This window comes from Leptidea sinapis, chromosome Z, assembly GCF_905404315.1.
Source record: "Leptidea sinapis chromosome Z, ilLepSina1.1, whole genome shotgun sequence".
In the NCBI taxonomy this organism is placed as follows: Eukaryota; Metazoa; Arthropoda; class Insecta; order Lepidoptera; family Pieridae; genus Leptidea; species Leptidea sinapis.
The window spans coordinates 15,588,894-15,610,832 of NC_066312.1; the positions used below are offsets into that span (position 1 = coordinate 15,588,894).

Sequence of the window (21,939 nt, forward strand, 5' to 3'; positions counted from 1 at the left end):
ATTTAAATGTTTTATAAAAAAATGGCTCTCGTAAATCCTATTACTCCACTGCTGAATATCTAAGTGATCGGACAGCCTGGGACTAGATTATGATTATTTTATAGCGATAGAAATGACTGTACAATATTGTATATTTTTATTGAAAAGAGCGCAAAAAAATAATGCTGGGAGAGTTTCTTGCGCCGTTTCTTCTCTCTCAAAGCGCCATTTGTTTCCGAAGCGGTAGTAGTATTTGGTATATTAGAAATGACATGACAATGCATAAACATAAAAAGTTCAATCTCGTGTTAATTTCTTACGAAGGTAAACACAATTTTAATTCGAAAGTCCAGCATTATCTTCAACACCCTCGAGAATCATGAAAACAACACCCATGATAAAAAAGTTGATAATTTCATGTAGCTCTAACTAGGATTTACATTTTAACAGCATTATGAGTTTCAACATCCTCAAAAACTATGAAACACCCATGACGAAACAGTTTATAATTTTTTGCAGCCGCCATCTTAATATTCATATTGATAGCACTAGCTGGAATTGCTTACAACACCCACGAAAACTATTTTTTGTCCAAAATAATACTTAATAAATACTTATAAAAAAACATCCTCGAAAACCATTAAACCACACTCATAAAAAAACTTGATAATAAAATATATTACAGCCGCAATTTTAGTGTAACATTTTGAATTCAGTTCACGAATTTATTACACTCGATCTCACGGACTTATAATTCGAATACCTACTAATTATAATAATAATAATAATATAACAATAAATCATTCTTTATATACTATACTACTTTATAGTTTAAAAAACGATAGCTTCGGTTTTGATGGAGCCGAGTTTAAACAGCCGTATACCACGCAATACGCTGATAACAATACAAAGATCGCGGAATCAAATCTGTCGCCATAACGAATAAGACGTATATATGAAAATCGAAAATTGGAGAAAATAAATGTTTTGCAATCCAAAAAGTAAAATCCCATGATACTACAGATCTGCCCTATTTCACAGTGAGTTTAACGGACTTATATAGTTGTAATAGAAAAAAATAAAATAAAAAATATCAGTAGATGCGCCTCTTTTTACTGATACATGTAACTCAATTATTGAAAATGTGTTAGATGCGCCTTTTTTTCAGAAGTAACAACATGACACTCATCTAGACGCAAGTCACGACACTCTGAACTGCAACACCGCGAAAACCATTTAGGTGCCTCGTCGATCCGCATATTTGTGTGAGTATATCATTTCGAACGTTTGAAGGTAGTTTCAATACTGTTACATAATATGTCGACTGTGCTAGGGGGCTGTTTCACAATGTACAAGCACAGAGTAGGGATGGACACTTAAGTTCCGAATAGGTTTCTTGCTACTTACAACCTATAAATAGTGTTATCTAGCAGGTAAGGGCATTTAAATTATAGGATGGATCTAGTGATAAATGATATTTATTTCATTAAATAAATCTTCACAGATAAAAACAGTAGCAGATATCATAGATATATTATCCCACCGCTGTTACACATCTATGGATGTCATAGTTACATTTGACAAGCCCAAGAGAAAAAATAGAGAAGAAAAGAGTAAATAGAGATATACTCGAGCGTCGTGGGCATTTATTTGGATTGTGAGGATTGGATGTTAAAAAATAAGTATATATGAACAATGTAAAAAAAAACAGACACAAAGAAAAAAATCACATGTAATTAGTGCGTTGTTTATTCGTCCCGCCTGTTTTTCATAACGGAAAAATATTAATCCTCCGGTTTGCATGGTTGGGGTGGTCATACGAAGGGGTAGAAAATGGGAAAAAGTCTTATACAGTGCTTCATTGAGATCAAATATTAAGTGAACCCTATTGTAGCTCCTATTCAAAAGACGATTTAAACGTGATATGTTAGAACAAAAAGTTATGAAATATTTATAAAAATTAATAAAAAAAAACGTGACCCTGAAAATCTCAAGCCCGTCAAATTATTATACAGATGGTGAATCTTAATGTCCTTGTCATCCTGACTCGTAATATGACTATTATGAGGAGCAATTCCCTTAACCTGACGGTTTGAAGTTTTCCTCTATTATGTTATTCTGCTACACTCGAATAAATCCTGAAATACCCGCTTGGGCTCTTCTGCTATATGATTTTATTTTGCATTGTCAAAAATTCTCCATCCCTTTTGGTCACGTCCAAATTGTCAGTCTTTTGAATAGGAGGTACAATAGAGTTCATTTAATATCTCGTCTCAATGACGCAAATAGCAAGTAACCTTCTTAACTTGGACATTGGGACACAGCCCCTTAGAATAATCACACTGCAGAAGTAGCGTCGGTAACTTCATTACAAATTGTCAAAATGACAAGCGAAATACAACTTAGGCTGAGATAGAACGGGACAAAGCTATTGATCTTGCATAGGTCATAGGTAAGCGATTAGCTTACGAATAGTATTTTTGCGATTTTAATGTTTTCAAACATATTTTAAACTCTATGGTTGGGTACAGTGTGTCTTGCTGCAATAGCCGTAGTTAATATAAAAATCCAGGAGTTAGCTTCCGCGCGTAAGTATAAATATTATTTCCGAAAGTATTGATTTTTTATCCATAATCACATATTTTCAGTAAATTTATCTTCATCAAAATAAACATAATATAAAACAGTGATAAGGAGAATGTTGCCATTAAATAGATGTAGTTTTACCCATCTTATAGGGCTTTTGTTTAAGTCATGATTTTTCTGTCAAGTTTATAAAAATAGCATACAGCAGGCATTTATTATAAGTACTTATTTACAACGGTATTTGTATGGAGTAAGGAAATTAGAATGACATTTGCTCGTTCTCGTATAATTGATAATAAAATAGGGGGCATGATAATTACTATATGTAATAAAATAATAAACAAAAGTATTCTATTTTAGGTTTCCATTAGATCCAATAATAAAAAAACAATGGATAAATGCAAGAGAATGAACAGATTTATGGGTGCCAAGTAAATAAATATACAAGAATTTGTTCAGTCCACTTTTATGTGACACAAACAGTCACAAAAAATAAAAATCAACGGCTCGTTGAAGATGCAGTTCCGTTAGAATTTATTCATGTAAGTGCTTTACTGTAGCTGACAATAATTTAATTTTTATTGTTGCATCACACAGTGTTAGGATACACTTAATAAATTCGTGGTCCTTAAGAATTCGTGCTGTCATTAAATAGATAACTACATTTTTGTTTGTAAACTCAACCATAGATACACAGAGCATAGAGCTGCAAGCTTGCAACCTATCGTAGTGGTAACTTGGAAACATCAAGCAAACAATTCAGAATTCAGTAGTGCATATTTATCTTAACTGTGTAAGCAAAACTCTGCCTACACGTCTATAAGGCAGAATATTGCATTGAATACAACGCTACTCAATGACAAAGTGTTTAGTGAAAAACTGTCAAAATAACAGTAAGTTATATCAATAAAATTATGTAAATAACTTGACTATTTTAATCATTTCGATAAATAATTACATTTCAATTGCTAAAACAAAATACATCGCCAAGCACCGCCGCACCATATCGATCGCACCATAACAATGAGCTGCTTATAAGCGTATACAATATACTTTGAACATTACTGCCACCAAGTAAGGTGTTAATTTAAATGAATGTTTTAACGTTATCTGCATAAGTTAACGTATAAAGCCACTCGGACATTTTTGATAATAATGATATATTTTCTGATCATTATTAGAGTTTTGACTACAGTATTTACATAATATTTTAAAAAGCAATCGTGATTTATATGAAATTAATTCTGTAATATTACTTATCTTTTGTTATGTTATGGTCCTTTAATAAATATATAATAACCAGTATATGCTTTTCCCTATTGTGTAAATTCATTTACATTCCTAATTATGTCGTAATATTAACCTCCGTTACGGGTAATTTTGTACATAATAATAGTATGACAACACCTGACTTCTGTCAAAACTATTGTTATCTAAAAGGGGCACGCGGGGACTATTTCTATAGTAACAATATTCTAAGCATCTAGTACGTAGAATCTAGCGGTGAAGTGATGTTGAAACGCAATCTGTATTTTCTGGAACTTTTATGAAAACATTAATGTATCTAGCCTATAACAATCTGCCACTTTACTTGGACATTATGAAACAGCCCCTAAACTACTTATATTTATATTTCTTTGGGCGACTTTATGTATGCTGAATATATTAACCCACTATGACTGAATCACACACAATAACGCACCCATGTTTGCAATGTTGTTTGACTTGTCCCTAAGCGTTATATTATATTTTTATTATTTAAATTTTTAACAATTAAAATTTTATCATTCAATATTTTTGAGATTACGGCCTTCCAATACAGCTATTTTTTTTTTACAATTAATAAATACTATCACTAATATATGAAACTCGAATTTTTATCATTATTTTTTTATGGATTGGATGAATTTATTGTTTTATGGTAAAATAATATTCACTGGTATTTTATATCATTTATATTTTTTTTTTCCTTTTAATAATAATTAAACATCCTTTTGTAAGTATTTCATTTGTACACATGAATACTCACATCATTCTTTGCTATTTAAAGAACAGCGTCTGTCGGGTCTGCTAGTATACTATATCATTGTCTATATATACACATATATGTAATGAAAATATCTTTGTTTGAGGTTCAATCTCGCCTAAAACCTTCCTAAAAAAGTATTAAAATAATACCTATATACATATATAGAACGTCATTGCCTAAATATGATCCAGCCATGTCATATGTCACGGCGCACTCACAGACCGTTGTAGTGCATGCGTATGTCATGTCAAAATTATAAATTTTTCTGTCAACATTGTTTACAAATTTGGCAAGCGAACTAATTACTAAAAGTGATATTTAAAAAAATATTAAAATGTCGAATTATTTGGCTCTTGACAAAATAGCAAGATTTTTTAGAATCATCAGGAAAAATGGCGGTCTCATTGGATCTCTTTTCAAGCTATGGCGTACTGATACGTTAAAGGTTTAATTATGAATTTGTTTATCTATATGCATATAGTATAACGAAGTGTTGGTAAATTCCCTACAAGATAGACCGACGATCTGGTCAAGATCGCCGGAATAGGTTTGATGAGGGCAGCGTAGGACCAATCGTCATGGCGCTCTTTGGGGGAGGACTTTGTCCAGCAGTGGATGTCTTCGGGCTGAGATGATTATATGTATATAGTGCCTATAGGCACTAATTAAGATGTATATTGTATGATTTTATCATGAGGTGAAAATGATATATTATATACTAAGTAACTATAATAGTGAACATAAGAGCCAACAAACCTGATGGTAAGTCCTAATCACCTAAGTACGGGCTAGATGCGTGTGAGAAACCTAAATTGAAATGTGATTAGGTTTAGTAGCTTTGTTCTCGGAAATTTAGTCACAATGGAGCGTTTCAACGGTGAACTGCGTGTGTTCTGTGGGTTAAAACTATGTATCCCGTAGCACAAATTATAAGGTAAAAAATATTGTAATTGATAGAGTTTTAGTCCACGATTATAATGCTGCACTCTTATTACAAGGTTCTACACCGTTCTAAAAAAAACATTATAAGTATTATAACCTTAAATTATGATATATGATGAGGATTGGGACATTTTAATGGGGAGGAAAGAAAGGGAAACACCTAGAATTCGTTTAAATTCGCATAACTTAATGGTCCAACCTGTATAAACTCTTTTTAGTACTTGGAACGCCAGATGGCATGGCATATAAGAAATGTTTATTTACCTAAATTTTCCAAACATTTCGGGCACCTGATGAAATATATCAGATGATTTGTATAAATAATTTTGTTCATCTTGAAAAAAAAATAACTTATGTACTTTTCTATGTCCCTGGCAATGTGTGTACGAAATTCCATTCCAATTGATTGTCGGTGTGAAAGCGTGACAAATAAAAAACATTCGCTTTTCGATCGATTGTTATAAAAATATTATTCCAATAAACCGACGACAATCGTTATTTATTAGCATAAATATAATACGAGGCATATTGCACTCAAATATTAATATAAATATGAAATTAAAGAAAACCTATTTCATGGGGTTCCAAGGACTAATGATCACCCTTATCAATAATAGTCCACTTAGTGGATGAGCTAATAATTTAATGTTCACAGGATGGAGTATTGGTGGGTACTGACTGCTTTGGTAATAAATACTTTGAAAACACATATTATATGACGTCACGCTGTCGTTGGGTAGAGTTTAACCCAATGGTCAAATGGGATTATGACGCAAGTCAGGTCAGAACTATTTGCTTAATATCAAAAACCCATCCTCGAGTGACCATTTCTTTTTCGAGGCTGGAATGACCCTGGAGGCTTAGGCACGGAGAGTGGCACGTGACGTGCGTCGAAACTTATTTTCTTTACGAAGGACATACGTGTCCAAGTTACGTCAGTTAATACTGGGGCTGCTTCGACTGCCGAAGACAGCAAAGGTCGCAATAATATACGACGGTTTCATCGAGTGTTACATCTTTGTGCCCTTTGCTGTCAAGACAATTGGCTCGTGGGGCCTAGAGGCACGTAGAATGTACAAAGTACTATCTACGCGCCTCAATTATAGAGCTATTGGAAACTCAGGCGCTGCTAGCTATTTCTGTCAACGGTTCAGCCTTGCTGTCCATCGCGGCAACGCTATCAGTAGTCTTGGTACATTTTTTCGTAATGATAGTTTTCATTTAAGGTAATTATAGTACTGTCAATATTGTTATAAGTATTGTTTTGTTTGAATAAATACAACATATTTAAAGCAATAAAAAAAACATAAACATGGATTGTTTAAGAACATAGAATTGCAGCGATTGCTTTGCATAAACTGGGTATCGTGCCATCAGTCATCTTAAAGACACTTCAAAAACTAGGATCATTCGTATATCGTACTATTGATAGATATACTAACACGCTCTCTATCGAAATCATTCCCTATAGTTATAGTGGCTCGATCAAAATTCTTGACGACCTGATACGCGGGTGAAAATAATTATTAGAAGATCAGTACAATAAGCAAAGTGTACGCTGATTAGTCCTAGAAGCTTCACAAGTACTTGCAAAAGTGCAACATGGTTAATCATTTAGCTTCAGTTCATGGTTTGGCAACGGTGTCTTATCAAGGAGTCCCAAAGATTAATTTTTATGAAAAATCACTTAAGGTTTCACCCAAAGTGTACCCAGGCTGTGAAACCTGCTAAGCAATTCGTTTTTTAAGAATGTGCCTTGGCGTACCAGCAAGACTGTACTTGGTCACAAGGCAAGAACTACCCAAGATTGGCTGGAAGTCTACGTTCTTTGGATTTAAAATTATGGTCAACTTAGAAGACACGACGAGTTTTGATAAACAATTTTTATTAGTGTATTTCTTCATCAATAATCCCTTGTAAAATTACAATTTGTAAAAAATCAGTATATTATAGTGTCCCGCGACTCCATTCCGCTGATTTTTTAAAATGTGGTCAAGTGACTCGCGATGATGAAAATATTAGAATAATGGAACAAGATAATGACTACGGTTATATGGAGTCACCGGTCCTCTGAATTTTAGGAATGATTTAGACTAAGCTGAAAATTTGGAATATCTTATTAACATTTTTGGTAGCCATTTAGAAATACAAATAGAATATGCGCTCTGTTAACTAAATTAATATTACAATGGGAAGCTCAATGGAGTTCAATACCATGCTATTTCTCACTAACATGTTAAGAAGACAACTATATTTTTCTTCTTATTATTTTGTAGGTCGTAGGTATATAGCATTATATTCGTTTTTAATAACACGCTTAGAAGACATGATTTTCTGGTATGAATGGTATGGTAGCAATATTGTAAGTTGAGATATTTTATTCAGATTACAGCGAAGTGGCATGGTTGGGTACATTACAAGACTGACAAACTTCCCAAAGACGATTGTGCAAAGTTTTGTCTGTATAGCTGTTGTTGGACACAATGCTGGTTGTTACCACATGAGGAGAACCTATCTGGAACCGACAAAGCATTTTATCCCTTTAAGACGACGAAGGATCACATAGCTGTATGGGATGGTTTGTATTATTATACAAATTTTTAAATAAAAAAAATGTTTTCAAATCTGTGAAAATAGTTTGTTATAAGAAAACGTTTCCCATGGCAATGCAGATATGACGGTTATACCGTTCAAAAATTTGCTAAGCATCCTAGCCCATATCTTTCTCTCTCCTATTTAGCTTTTTTTTAGCTAATGCTGTATGTACCTGTTCTATTTAGTACTTAGTACTTGACATATAAGGAAAATAAAAACAAATTATTACAATTCATAATTGTAACAAATTAAACTGATTGCCACTCTTTTACATCAAGTTTTTTTTATGGAATAGGAGGACAAACGAGCGTACGGGTCACCTGGTGTTAAGTGATCACCGCCGCACACATTCTCTTGCAGCACCAGAGGAATCACAAGAGCGTTACCGGCCTTTAAGGAAGGCGCTTTTTTTAAAGGTACTCATGTCGTATCGTCCCGGAAACACCGCACAAGGAAGCTCATTCCACAGCTCTGTAGTACGTGGAAGAAAACTCCTTAAAAACTGCAATGTGAAGAACCGCCACATATCCAGATGGTGGGCATGATATCCTAACTTGTGGCGTGTCGTGCGAAGGTGGAATTTGGCGGTAGGAATCAGGTTAAACAGCTCTTCGGAACACTCCCCGTGATAAATGCGGTAGAAGACACACAATGAAGCGACGTCTCTACGCAACGCCAAGTGATCCAGCCATTCGCAGAGCACTGGGTCTCCGAAAATTCGAGCTGCTCTGCGTTGCACGCGGTCAAATGGATCGAGCTGATACTGAGGTGCGCCAGACCAGAGATAACAGCAATACTCCATGTGTGGCCGGACCTGCGCTTTGTAGAGCGGTAGAATGTGGGCCGGCTTGAAGTATTTCCGTGCTCTATTGATGACGCCCAGCTTCTTCGAAGCCAATTTGGCTTTGCCCTACAGTTGGCCACGGAATTGGCAATCGCTCGAGATTTCGGGACCCAGTATTCCGATACTAGGCGAGGCTTTAAGGGAAGCGTAGTCGAAGAGCAGTGATACGGTAAATGGTTTTTTTAGTGGTAAACGCGCAAACTTGGGTCTTCTCGGGGTTGAATTGGACAAGGTTCAATTTACCCCATTCCGCGACCTTCTCGAGAGAGGACTCGATAGAAGACATAAGTTTCTCCTGGGACTGGTTGACGTTTTCCCGAGAGAGACCCAGTGCTGTCGTCTGCATAGCAATGCATGTTGGAGTTGTCCAACATATCATTGATATGCAGAAGAAACAGCGTGGGAGATAGCACACAGACTTGGGGCACTCCAGCGTTCACGGGCTTGGGATTCGAGCAAAAACCGTCGACAACGACTTGTATGCTGCGCCCAGTGAGGAAGCTGGAGGTCCACTTGCATAAGCTCTCGGGAAGCCCAAATGATGGAAGTTTTGAGCGGAGCGCCTTGTGCCATACACGATCAAAGGCCTTCGCTATATCCAGGCTAACTGCCAGGCCTTCCCCCTTGCTTTCAATAGTCGCCGCCCATCTATGTGCTAGGTATACCAGATCACCTGCCGACCGTGCATGGCGAAAGCCGTATTGTCGGTCGTTGATCAACTGGTGACCCTCTAGGTATACTAAAAGCAGTCGGCTAATTATGCTCTGCATGATTTTGGAGAGCAGGGAGGTAATAGCAATAGGTCTGTAGTTTGCCGGATCTGAACTGTCTCCTTTTTTTGGATCGGATGGACAAGGGCTGACTTCCATGAGTCAGGGACTACGCCTTTGGAATAAGAGTGACGGAATAAACGCGTTAGAACCGGCGTCAACTCAGGGGCACACGTTCTAAGCTCGATTGGAGAAATGCCATCCAGCCCGCTCGATTTCCTGACGTCCAACGAAAACAGAGCTCACCTAACAGTTTTCTGTCTGAACTGTACTTCAGGCATAGAGCTCTGACACCGCGGGATGATCGGCGGTGTTTTTCCGTTGTCGTCAAGAGTCGAGTTGGAGGCGAAAAGAGCGCACAGGAGATCGGCTTTCTTTTTTGCCGTATGGGCCAGGGTGTCTTTCCTCATGTGCAACGGCGGCATGGACGGCTGGTTGAAGTTTTCAAGAGCAGCTTTCGACAACGACCAGAACTGGCGTGTTCCGGTCGGGTAACTGGAAAGCTGCTCGCCGATTTTGACGACGTGCTTTGACGTCGCACGGGCGAATGGCATCTTAAAAAATCTGGAGGCACGGTTATATTTCCTCTTAAGAACTTTGCAGTTCGGATCCTTTGTGCCCAGCGCCGTAACCCAAATCATTTCAATTACAATATAATATGTAAAATGATGCAACAAACATACTCAAACGTCAAAAAGTCAATGCCTTACCCGAGTAACTCAAAAAAGTAAATGTAAATTAATACAAAAGTTATTAAGTACAGTAGCTGCATCATCCATATACACCGTAAATAAATAAAGGTTTTCTGTGAGCATTTTATAAGCGATTATAAATAATATATATATAATATCTTTTAAGAATCTGAAACCGAGTCATCCAGCCACCACAAGCAGCGCCCGTTCACGAGCATGCCGCATGAGCTAGCCATCGCCTCCCTCAACCATATTTTAGGGAAGGGCACGACCCGTCCCATGTCGCCGCCACAAGCAGTGACATTTAAGCGAGCATGACGAAACCTGTTACGAGAACTCAAGCAAACGACAATAAAAGAATCCTAATCTACATATTATCATGCAATACTCACAAAATACCTCTACTTACAATTTGACAATTTTATTCTGCTTAAACTTGTAATAAATATTATATTTTTACTAACAGTAATCAAAAGCTTAATCCCTTAGGGTAATCAAATCAAAATCACTTTATTCATGCAGGTCAAGGAAATAACTTTTCTTTTTATATTCCCATATTATATTCCCATCGCCTTTGAGGGTAGAGCTTTAATAAGAAGAAGTGGCAAGAACGCCATTGTGTCAATCGCTCACTCACAAATCATTTCAGTTACAATATATGTAAAGTTATGCAGTTATAATACTCAAACTACAAATACTCGAAAAAAATAGTAAATTAATACGTAAAAACAAGAATTATTGAGTACAGTCATGGTCGACTACTACTGTATCAACAATAATAGTAGGCCATGGTACAGTAGAAGCATCAATCCACACACACATCGTAAATAAATAAAGGTATTTAGCGACCATTTTATTTGCAACTATAAAAAACATAATTTTTAATTTTAAAACCATGAAGCAGAGTTTCCGGCTACAGGATCATCCTTCCACCGCAAGTAGCAGCCGTTCACGAGCATGACGCATGGGCCAGCCATCGCCTCCCTCGACCATATTTTAGGGAAGGAAACGTCCCATGTCAAATATAAATTGTATAAAATCTTTTTAACTGTAGTTTTTATAAAAGATAAAGCAGTCGTCAAAATATTGAATATAGAAAAATGATAGTAAATAAAGAACGCGTTTGAAATGTAATTCAATGTACCTTTTCTGTCCGCTAAATAACGCTAGAAGTGGACTTTGATACACTTTATACGACCCTCTCGGCCCAGTTGTCAATAAACGAAGGTACTTTCCTGTAGAAGGACGTATCTATATGAATATATATAATATTACGCGGAAAATTAATTTGACGCGCATTGAGTCTTCTTTGTAAGTAGGTATTTGCTTCCCTCCGAAAGAAGTCTTAACATGTTAAATAACACATTTTGATTGAAGTTTACAAAGAAAGCTTTTTTCTCATGACTGATTAACGCTGTCAAAAGATTTTAAATACACATTAGAATATCTTATATTAATTGTATAATTTCTTTAAATTATAATTTATTCCGACTCCGTAAGTGTTCGCGTGTACTTTTTATTTTCTTTTATATTATAATTTCAGGTTGTTCTGTGAGTACCCGTGCAGCCAAAGCCAATATTTGCCGCGCGTAATTACGCGCGTTATTATCAATGGAAAGGAATTCCTGTCCATTGTGTTGTTTGAATTGAGATATATATTTTTCTAAATTACTAGAAAGCGTTTCGTTGTGCTATGAATGTGCTGTATATTTCTAAAAACTCATTAATAAAAATTGTATTTTACAGTGTTTGTTATTCTATTTAAATAATTACCAAATGAGCCATTGCCGTTTTGTTCTTCCTGATTGGTTTCTGTTTAGCTTAGATAACAAATAACAATATACTCTTTTTAGGAGAGATCTACAGAATATAATGCTGGTGTAAGGGTCCCGAATCTTCAAAGGATAACTAGTTTATTACATTATAGGTACGTGTTTCATTCACGATTTTTTTTCCCATATCACTCGCGTGGAGAGATGGTGTCAGTTGAATGTAATGTTTAGATTGATCAATCCTTTGATGTTTTTATAACTGAAAACAATAAAACAACCGCATTTAAATCCTGGTTAACCAAAACCTAGGCAAAAATAGGTTCATGAACTCATTTACCTGAAGTTATGACACCAGGAACAGATAAACGTTTAATGCCTCCTACATGGTTTAGTCGAGTTAGTATTTTGTGGGGCGATGTATATGCTTTTACAACAAGATCCCAGAATATGTTCAAAACAAATGTATTACGAAATTCAAAAGAATTGTTAAATAACGTTTGTGTGGTAAATGTTATTATAACATAAATGACTTTCTTAATGATACCACAGATTGGGAAGTGAGCGAGCTGCCCTGAGGCAAACTTATTATTTAATTGTCTGAACTATTTAATAATAAGTTTAATTGTACGATATTACTTTATAACCATATTTTCTATGAAAAAAAAAGAAGCCAACTTACGTTTTAAGAGGCATTCTTTTTGGAATAGGTGGTAGTTTTGGACTTTCACTAAGTGGTATTACATTTTATTTTAAATAAAAATATTTGAATTTGAATGTAGGTATACCTTTATTTATAATATATTATATATAATAAATTTTATATATAATAAAAAATTATATGAAAAATTTATCTAAATAATTACAAATAAAATATATATACTTAATATGCATCTAATTAAAACTAATATACAATATGATACAAAGAAAAAACTAAAGTAAGGCTTATTGTAGATCGACATAATAAGCTGGTGTTTGCAGTGTTTTTTCCCAAAAAGGTTTGCTCCTCAGCATACTAGTTGGGTATAACCCAACACTGATTTTTCAGTAACTACCTTCAAGAAGACGGTCGTCGCGATTACAGCCACAAGTGCTTCGACTATTATATATAATTAGTATGGTCAAATGATAATACTCTCAACATGAGGTTATAAATAATATTGTTAAAGACGGCTAGGTCGTAACTATTATGTGTAGGTAAGTATTAAACAAATATTCAGATAAAATTACTTTTTAAAAAACGTTCAAAATGACACACTCACACAAACGCGCGCATCGACGAGGCCCCTAAGCGGTTTTCGCGGTCAGTACGAGTCGAGTGTCACGTTGTTATTTGTTTCCGCGATCTTTTTAAAAATGCCAGCGTATTGCGTGCTATTTGAACTCGGCTATATCAAAACTCCAGTTTTCGTTTTCTAAACTATAAAGTTGTAGAGTACATAAGAATGATTTATTGTTATATTATTATTATTATAATTATTAGGTATTCGAATTATAAGTCCGTGAGATCGATTATGATAAATTCGTGAACATTATTCACAATTTACACTAAGATGCAATATTTATTATCCTTTTTTATGAGTATTATTTTATTAATGGTTTTCTAGGATGTTTTTTTATATTTATTTATTTTGTTTAAAAATACTTACCTACATGTGTTTCGTCATGGTTTTCGTGAGTGTTGAAAGCAATACCAGCTAGTGCTGTCAAATGAAATTCACTGATGACGGCTGCATACAATTATCAAGTTTTTCGTCGCGCGTGTCGCTTTCGTGGTTTTCGAGGGTGCTGAAATAGATACAGATGTCAGAATGTAAATCCAAGGTGCCGAAGCCAATAACGCTGGTCTTTTGAAATAAAATTGTGTGTTCACCAACATATCTCTACACTCATATTGATTTCATTGAAAATGTCACATCCGCCATCTTGGATCTTGAAATGGGTGTCATATTTGTAATTGACACTCTCGAAATTCGTTATTGACACTCACGAAAACAATACTTGCCCCGTCTCGACATGTTCGTGGGATGACTGCAGGGAAGAGTTTCTTAAGACTGTGGTAGAAGTGAAACTTCAACGGACAATGTTTAAAAACACATATTTTAAAGATTCCCGTCAATATTTCAAATAAAATATTTAGACGAAAATTAAACAAAAAATACGTTCAAGAAAAACATTCATAAAATGTTGTTTAAAAATATTAGATAACAGTCAGTCATCATCAGTCATGTAGACTATAATATTGCATTATACACTGTACAGCTATCATACATACACTAAACATAAAAATCTTACGCTTTTTACTTTTTTACGCTCCGCAAATCCCCATAAGGAACATCGTTCCAAAACTCCTTTTTAAAGTTGGCAAGAAAAATAATCTGACAACCCTATTGCTTCAATGGAGTGTACGCACATGTAGGTAAGTATTTTATCAACAAGGCTTAGTTTCCATACTGATACATATGTCTACTGTGGTAGAGGTAAGAGTCATGCGATAGAAAGAGAGGTAGGTAACTTCTAGGTTAATATCCACGCTTGAAAGGAGAAATTGACTAAGCGACACGGTGCTAATTTTACACCAGAACAGTTCAAAAATCGGATTTTCAGAAAAATATCATACAGTTGTAATCACCCTAAAGACGCAATTCAAGATTTTCAAACCATCTTTAAATTAACTTTACAAAAAAATAATATTAATTCCGAAATTAAGTCTCGGTTAGTAAATTACCTAAAATTAAAAAAGTGTGTGTGTACTTATGTATGCACGCAAGAAGTTATACTTCTTTGGCTATAACAAACCAAAAATCCTTAAAAGTATTTATTCCTCGTGCTATTATACGTTTGTAGAAAGAACAATATTTTCAAAATCTTGCAACGATGGCTTTGATAATTAATTATTAAATAACGAATACGGCTGTACGGGCCCGTACAACGACCGCCCGGGGTTTTTTTGTTTATTATAATATACCTAACAGTGCGTAATGTAATTTTGAACATTATCGTGACTCGAAATAAGTAGGTAATATTATGATACCGTGCATTTGAATGAAATATACCTACTTACCTTAAATGCTGTAATACCTTTTATAGGATGGAATCTAGATCTCGAGCAAGCCCAGAATAGTTCGCAGCTTTATTAGAATTTATGGAAAGGTATGTAAATTATTAGTTACTTCGTAATCTTCCTTTGTTAAAAACTATAATATTTGAGCACTTGAAAGTTAAAGTAAACAATGACGTGATACGCGACATGAACTAATACTACTACTTACGAAATACAATTTTGATTGACCCTTTGTCAATAGACCCTTCCTCTCTTTATCTTATATTCTAGCCATGGTGATATAACAAGAGAGGTGATATAGCAAGGGCCTCAAGGCTGAATAAAAGCTGACAGGCTATGGGAGGAATTTGTAAAACTTCTAAACTCCAATAGACAAATAGAAAAAATGTGAGAATCTACATGTATTGGTCACATTAAAGTGCTATTTCTATAACGTGAACTATATGCTATAATCAGTTTACTTAATAGATAAATAAAAAAAACATGCATGACGACATTAATTTACAGACAAATATGTTCAGGTGTGGGCAGACTGGAAAACCAAGCCCAAAAAAAGCTTTGGCAATATGTGGTGAGGCTTTGCATACTGGTGGTGGTCCGAGCAGCAGTTTAACGGCTGTCACTGGTAAAGCTGGAATCGAGGAGATAGTCTTTGATGTTAATTCTTTTCTTATCTTATTACTATATTTTCATTTGTAAACAAGTATAATTTCTGTTATTTATATTCATCATATTTTTCAGGCCCCACCACCAGAGACAAACACTCTACCATCACATTATGGATAATAATGGTGTATTGGATTTTATTCCTTCTTATTATTCTACACAAAGTACCTTTTGTTTTATAGATGCAATGTGTTGTCACATCATGTCAGTAAAATTCAAGAAAATATTGCTCCCAACCGTTTTTTCCATATTGATGGTAGAGAAAATCTGAGTGACTCTGCTTCTTGAGGCCTTCTACCTTCTCAATTACTTGTCAATCAGCTGTGGTGATATGGTCCTTCATAGGCTCAACGATCAGTAAATGAATGGCCCATAAAACCATTTAAGCCTAATAATGACGAAACATTTCCTAAAACTAGAAGGGCCCATACGTTTGCCACCGTTGTCGAAGTCGAGAACTTACTTATTTTTGATTTAGTTCTTAGGACATCAACTTGGCTAAAATTACTTCGCACGATTGTATACATTCTCTGAATGCTTAAACGTCTTCCACGCGACAATTTCATTAATTTATCTGATCTAGAAGCTGCTGAATTAATTGCCATATGTTTTTTGCAACAAAAATATTTTTCTCAAGACATAAAAAGCAATTAGTAATAAAAATGTCACTTCTGCTTCAACCCGCATATTAGACAGAAGGCTTTTTACTTGCTGGTGGATGATTAACTAGTGCTTATGTTCCCTATAAAAATCGCAATCCAATATTATTACCGCGTCGAGATCATATTGTGAATCTGTTAAAAGATCATCACAACCACATAAATTACCACACGCATTTACTTACTTCTTTGTTACGCCACCGTTATAGGATAGTCTCAGCTCGTAATGTCATTCGCCAGCGTGTACGATCATATAATACGTGTTTTAAATGTTTACCGCGATCACAAGCGCCGATCATAGCAAGTCTTCTTTTTTCGCGTTTATTAGAAGCTAAAGCTTTTACAACTACGGGAGTAGATATACATATACATACATACATAAACTGGCCCTATAAATGTAGTTTAGAAATTTTGTCTGATCTAAGTGCAGAAACATTTAAAGTTAGGAATCCGAGACGGACTGCCTGGGACACTTATCAGGTAAACCTAATGTGGAACCTCGAATCAATTCCGAAGTGTATCAAGTCCCTAGAGAGTCTTTATCTAGAAGTGTCGGCTCAGACGCAATACTTTGCGTTATAGATGCCTATGAAGCGAGCTGTCCACTAGAAACAAAAACCTCAAATCGAGAAATATCACGGTGGAATTCTAAACTTGAGAAAGAACCTTAACCTTAAAAAGAAAAGCGGAACATTATTCACCAAGGCTAAAAACACCAAAAATTGGCAAGCTTAATCCTTGACGGAATACAATAAATAAATTAGGAGTGCCCGTAGGGCATCATGGAAGGTAGGTAGGAAGCTATGGGAGGATGTTATGAGTACGACTTAAGATGCAAAACTTCTAAAAAGGCTCTCGAGAGTACGCCCAAACCAACTGAGTCTTCTTAAGAAACTAGATGGGACCTTCACATCCGATGAGAAGAAAACCTTGGAACTTCTAGTCTCAACCCATTGGGCATTAAGGCGATACCATATAGACACCATATAGAACTTGTAGGGAGGACTGGTGTATGTCCGCCAAAGTAATAAGACTAGCACAGGTAAAATAGGCGATTAAAACGTTCCAACCCTATAAAGTAATTGGAGAGGATGACATCCATCCTATTTTGCTGCCGAGAGGAATTGACATTCTCCTTCCTCATTTAATCAGAATCTACAGAGCGAGCTTCGCATGTGGAAATATCCCAAAACAGTGAACTAAGATCAAGGTACTGCTTATTCCCAAGGCTAGCAGAAAGGACTACTCAATTCCAAAGTCCTTCCGACCCGTAAGGCTACTGCCTTACTTCATCCTTATTATTTACGGAATTAAGTTACGGAGAAGGTGATAGACAGGTACATCATATTAACAAGACAAGATTCTGCCTAATAACCCCATATGAGTATGGTACTCAACATGCCTATTGTAGAGGTAAATCTTCTGAAACCACCTTATTACAACTCGTAGTCAGGGTTAAAAGGGCTTTGCGCCTTCCTAGACATTGAAGGAGCATTTGATAAGATCCATAAGGGCTTTAGTTTAGCCGATAAAATGGCCGACTATACTACGGTCAAATTAGTTGAGTCAGTGCTCTCGAGTAGGACTGTAAGATTGCGGCTACAAAGAGTCTCTCTTGATGTTATAACCACTAATGGATGTCCACAAGGAGGCCTTGTGGACATCCATTGCCTCTACTATGCACCCCTGTCATTGATGAACTTTTCGATAAGTTGGATGAACTTGGTATCAACACTCAAGGTTATGCTGATGACCTGGTGATAATGATTCCAGGCGACAGCCAAAGTACTATCTCGTACCTTATACAGAAAGCTCTTAAATATTATATCCAAATGGTGCAAAGACACTGAGTTGCTGACAAAACCGTCCTGGTGTCTTTTACTGGGAAGCGGAAGTTGGATGGCCTCATATACCCGCGACCGAATATATAAGAAATAAATCTAAGTATAGTAGGCAAAACGGAGACAAGACGTTATTCGTCTCAGAAGGGCATCGATTTAAGTATTGGTGTAATTTTACTATATTTCAGATGGTCAGGATACACAGCATTTAATAAAATTATTAAAAACTATTGCAAGTTATGGTGCTTTGACATCAACTATTGAACTTTTTAATTATTTGTAATAGTTAAAAGATTTGTTTTGTTTGAATAAATTTATTTATTTATTTGGGCAACTAACAAATTACACTCTTTACATGCTTAAACTTAAAATATAATAATAATATGGATAAGAGTTAATTCACTTATAAGCTACCACAGCATTCATAAGACAGCATTTTACTACGTTTATAAGACAGTAATTTTAACAATTTTAAAACTAAAATCTATAATTATTGTTATATATAATAGAAAAATAAAAATGAAATATGAAAACAAGGTTTCTAAGTCACGTGTGTAAATTAAGTATTTTCTTTTTATATTGAGCAAGCGGAATGAATAAATCAATGTTCTGCGATTTGGCCAGTGAGTTAGATGACCTACAGAGCCTGGAAATAGTTGCGTTTTAACCCAGATAGTCCTAGATAGTGGTTCTACAAACAACGAATAGGTATTTTTTCGTATTAATTTTGTAGGGACCTTTATTTTGAATTTTGATAGCAAGCATGGAGAATCTATTTTACCGCTAAAATATTGTGTAAAAACAAACGATCTAACACTACCCTTCTATCCGCCAGTGGGAGCATACCGTAGTGTTTTAGCCTTTTTTGGTAGCTTGAGAGCTGTTTCGCTAAGAAGCCATTATAAGATATATGATACATAAAGCGTCTTTGCACACTCTCAATACGCCATATAAATATATCATACTGTGGACAAAACAGTTAAGTAATGCTATTTTGGTTGAATGAAATTTAAATTCTTTGGTATTCCTAATAATAAAACCGAGTATTCTGAATGCTTTATTGGCTATGTTGTCAATATGTTTGTGAAATTTAGATTCTTTATCAAAACAAATTCCGAGGTTCTTAAAATCAGTAACATTCGATAGGCCTTGAGCATTTGAGTATACGTATTAACTGTGGTATCTTTATTGCGTGTAAATTGCATTGTAAAGTATTTGGATGTATTTAAAGACATATCGTTTAATTTTCACCAATAAGTCAATCTGTTTAGATCTTGTTGAAGTAATTTGGTATCTTAAAATGATGTTATTGGCCTTAATATTTTGAGATCGTCAGCATATAGAAAGTATTTACAAAATTTAAAACAGTGTGTTATGTCATTTATAAATATATAAAATAATATTGGACCTAGATGGGACCCCTGTGGGATGCCTCATATATTTTTGTAAGAATTAGATACGAAACCATTGATTATAGCTGTAGAGTGACTATCTTGATGATACGAGCAAAACCATTTTAAACTAGAACCGGAAAGTCCTTCTTTCTTCAATTTTTCAATCACTATTATATGATTAACGCGATCAAACGCTTTGCTGATATCTGTGTAGATCACGTCCACGGGAATCCGATTCTCTAATGATTCAACCAAAACATTTGAGAATGATACTAAATTAGAGATAGTGGAACGCGCCTTTACAAACCCATGTTGTTCATTAGTCACGGTTTGTTTTAGATACCATGTTAATTTAGAAGTTATAAGTTTTTCAAGGACCTTACCAAAGGTCACTAAGATTGAAATAGGCCGATAGTTGGAGACTTGGTATTTATCTCCGGATTTATACACAGGTACAATTAAAGCGTTTTTCCATTGTTTAGGGAATTCACCTGTACTTAGAGATTTATTAAATATAAGTCTAAGAGGTGAAGCTAAGACATTACTGCATCTTTTAATAAATACTGCTGGAATGCCATCACTACCTGCACCCTTTTTGTCATCTGCACAACCTAATACTTTACGGAACTCTGATTCGGTAAATAATAAAGAGAACATCGACATAGCTGGTGAGACGACGACATCAGTGCTTAAGCTAAAAGGGGTAGTAGTGTTTCGGTTTACATAAGTATTATTATTTGTTAATGTGTAAGCCTCCGCGAAGGTGTTAGCAAACAAATTACATATATACGGTTCCGTTTATGACGACCGTTGTACTGTTTCACATTTGAGAAGGATATGCACTGCAGTTCTTCTTCTTATTCTTAATGAATGTATATAATAATCTAGGGTTCTTTTTCATGGATATTTCGATTTTATAAATGTAATTTTCCACGTTTTTTCAAAACAGTTACACCTTTCCCGTTGATTGTCGAATTCCAGCTTATCCCTAGGGTTGCCAAATGTTTTGACTTTCTGGTGAAGTTTATATTTTGAATTAAAGAACTAAGTCAAGAATTTTAGAATCGTTATTTAAAACGTAATTATACTGACTTAAGTTTGTGAACGATAGAAAATCTAGTAATATAGATGCTAAGTTTTTATCTTATTCAATAACCTGGGGAATTGTGTACGGGATATTGTTGACAGTGTTATATGTAATCATTCCCATGTTCAAGTCGCCTACTATTACGGTGCTCTCACCGATATCAGTCACAGCTTTAGGAGCATTACTGACAAAATGTTCTAAAACTGATTTTTTTAAAGAAGGCAGGTACACAGCACAAATATTAAATATTAATATATAATTCATATTAGTTTGTTATTATATAATTAGTTTTACAGAAATAGAATCAGTAGATTTTTCGTGACGTCTAGAGACCTAAAAGTATTAATTATTTCTGCAGGGCTTACAAAAGTGTATTTGAAAATTTGTTTACACTCCAGTTTACCAACATTTTCCAGATGAAGTGACTGAGCAACGCTGGTATTTGTGAAACTAGAACGTTTAAAAAAATCTGAAAAGAAGAAGCAACTTTCTGTTCAGATTGAAGTATTATCTACCTATTAATAGATTATAGATCAAAGTTGTAGTCTTTCACTCTTCCAGAAGCTGAGTTAACAACATTCCAAGTTATCTTTACTTTATTTGATGATTTTAATTATTTATATTTATGTCTAAGATGCATAAACTTTGCAGTGGAACAAACATTTTATATTAAGATCATGATAATATAATGATCACTCACTAATAAACTCATAAGTATATGTAGTTAATATAGCCGTTGTCTGGACCTATGAATACCAGCTGTTACCTAATCATTAAATGACAAGGGAGCACCTGAGTTCACTATCAAAGAAGTAAATATAGAAAAAAACTCAACAACAAACGTATCATACATCTCATTAGGATTATTGTTATATTTGAATATTTTTTTTTTATTGAAACAACATTATCCCAATATTTTTCAATTCGCCTATTATGCACAGGAACCAAAGTAAACATTTTTATTGAAGTACATCTCTTTTCTTATTAAAAATTAAAACAATATTAAAAAATAAAACTTAATA

At 34.9% G+C, this 21,939-nt stretch overlaps 1 protein-coding gene across 1 annotated transcript; it reads left to right on the forward strand.

Annotated features, from left to right (window-relative positions):
* Nucleotides 1–4,875: 4,875 nt before the first annotated feature.
* On the forward strand, nucleotides 4,876–12,175 carry LOC126978800 (probable NADH dehydrogenase [ubiquinone] 1 alpha subcomplex subunit 12). Its single transcript, XM_050827876.1, has 4 exons — nucleotides 4,876–5,039; nucleotides 6,192–6,317; nucleotides 7,922–8,114; nucleotides 11,981–12,175. The coding sequence occupies exons 1-4, from the start codon at nucleotides 4,929–4,931 to the stop codon at nucleotides 12,028–12,030; spliced, it is 480 nt and encodes a 159-aa protein (XP_050683833.1). The 5' UTR covers nucleotides 4,876–4,928; the 3' UTR covers nucleotides 12,031–12,175.
* The last annotated feature ends 9,764 nt before the right edge of the window (nucleotides 12,176–21,939 follow it).

Bases quoted from the DNA above. Each gene is read 5' to 3' on its own strand.
- LOC126978800 (XM_050827876.1), top strand. From the start codon at position 4,929: ATGTCGAATTATTTGGCTCTTGACAAAATAGCAAGATTTTTTAGAATC. The intron at 6,318-7,921 runs GTCAGAACTATT...TATTTTATTCAG, and splicing joins GGGATTATGACGCAAGTCAG to ATTACAGCGAAGTGGCATGG. The intron at 8,115-11,980 runs GTTTGTATTATT...TTATAATTTCAG, and splicing joins TCACATAGCTGTATGGGATG to GTTGTTCTGTGAGTACCCGT.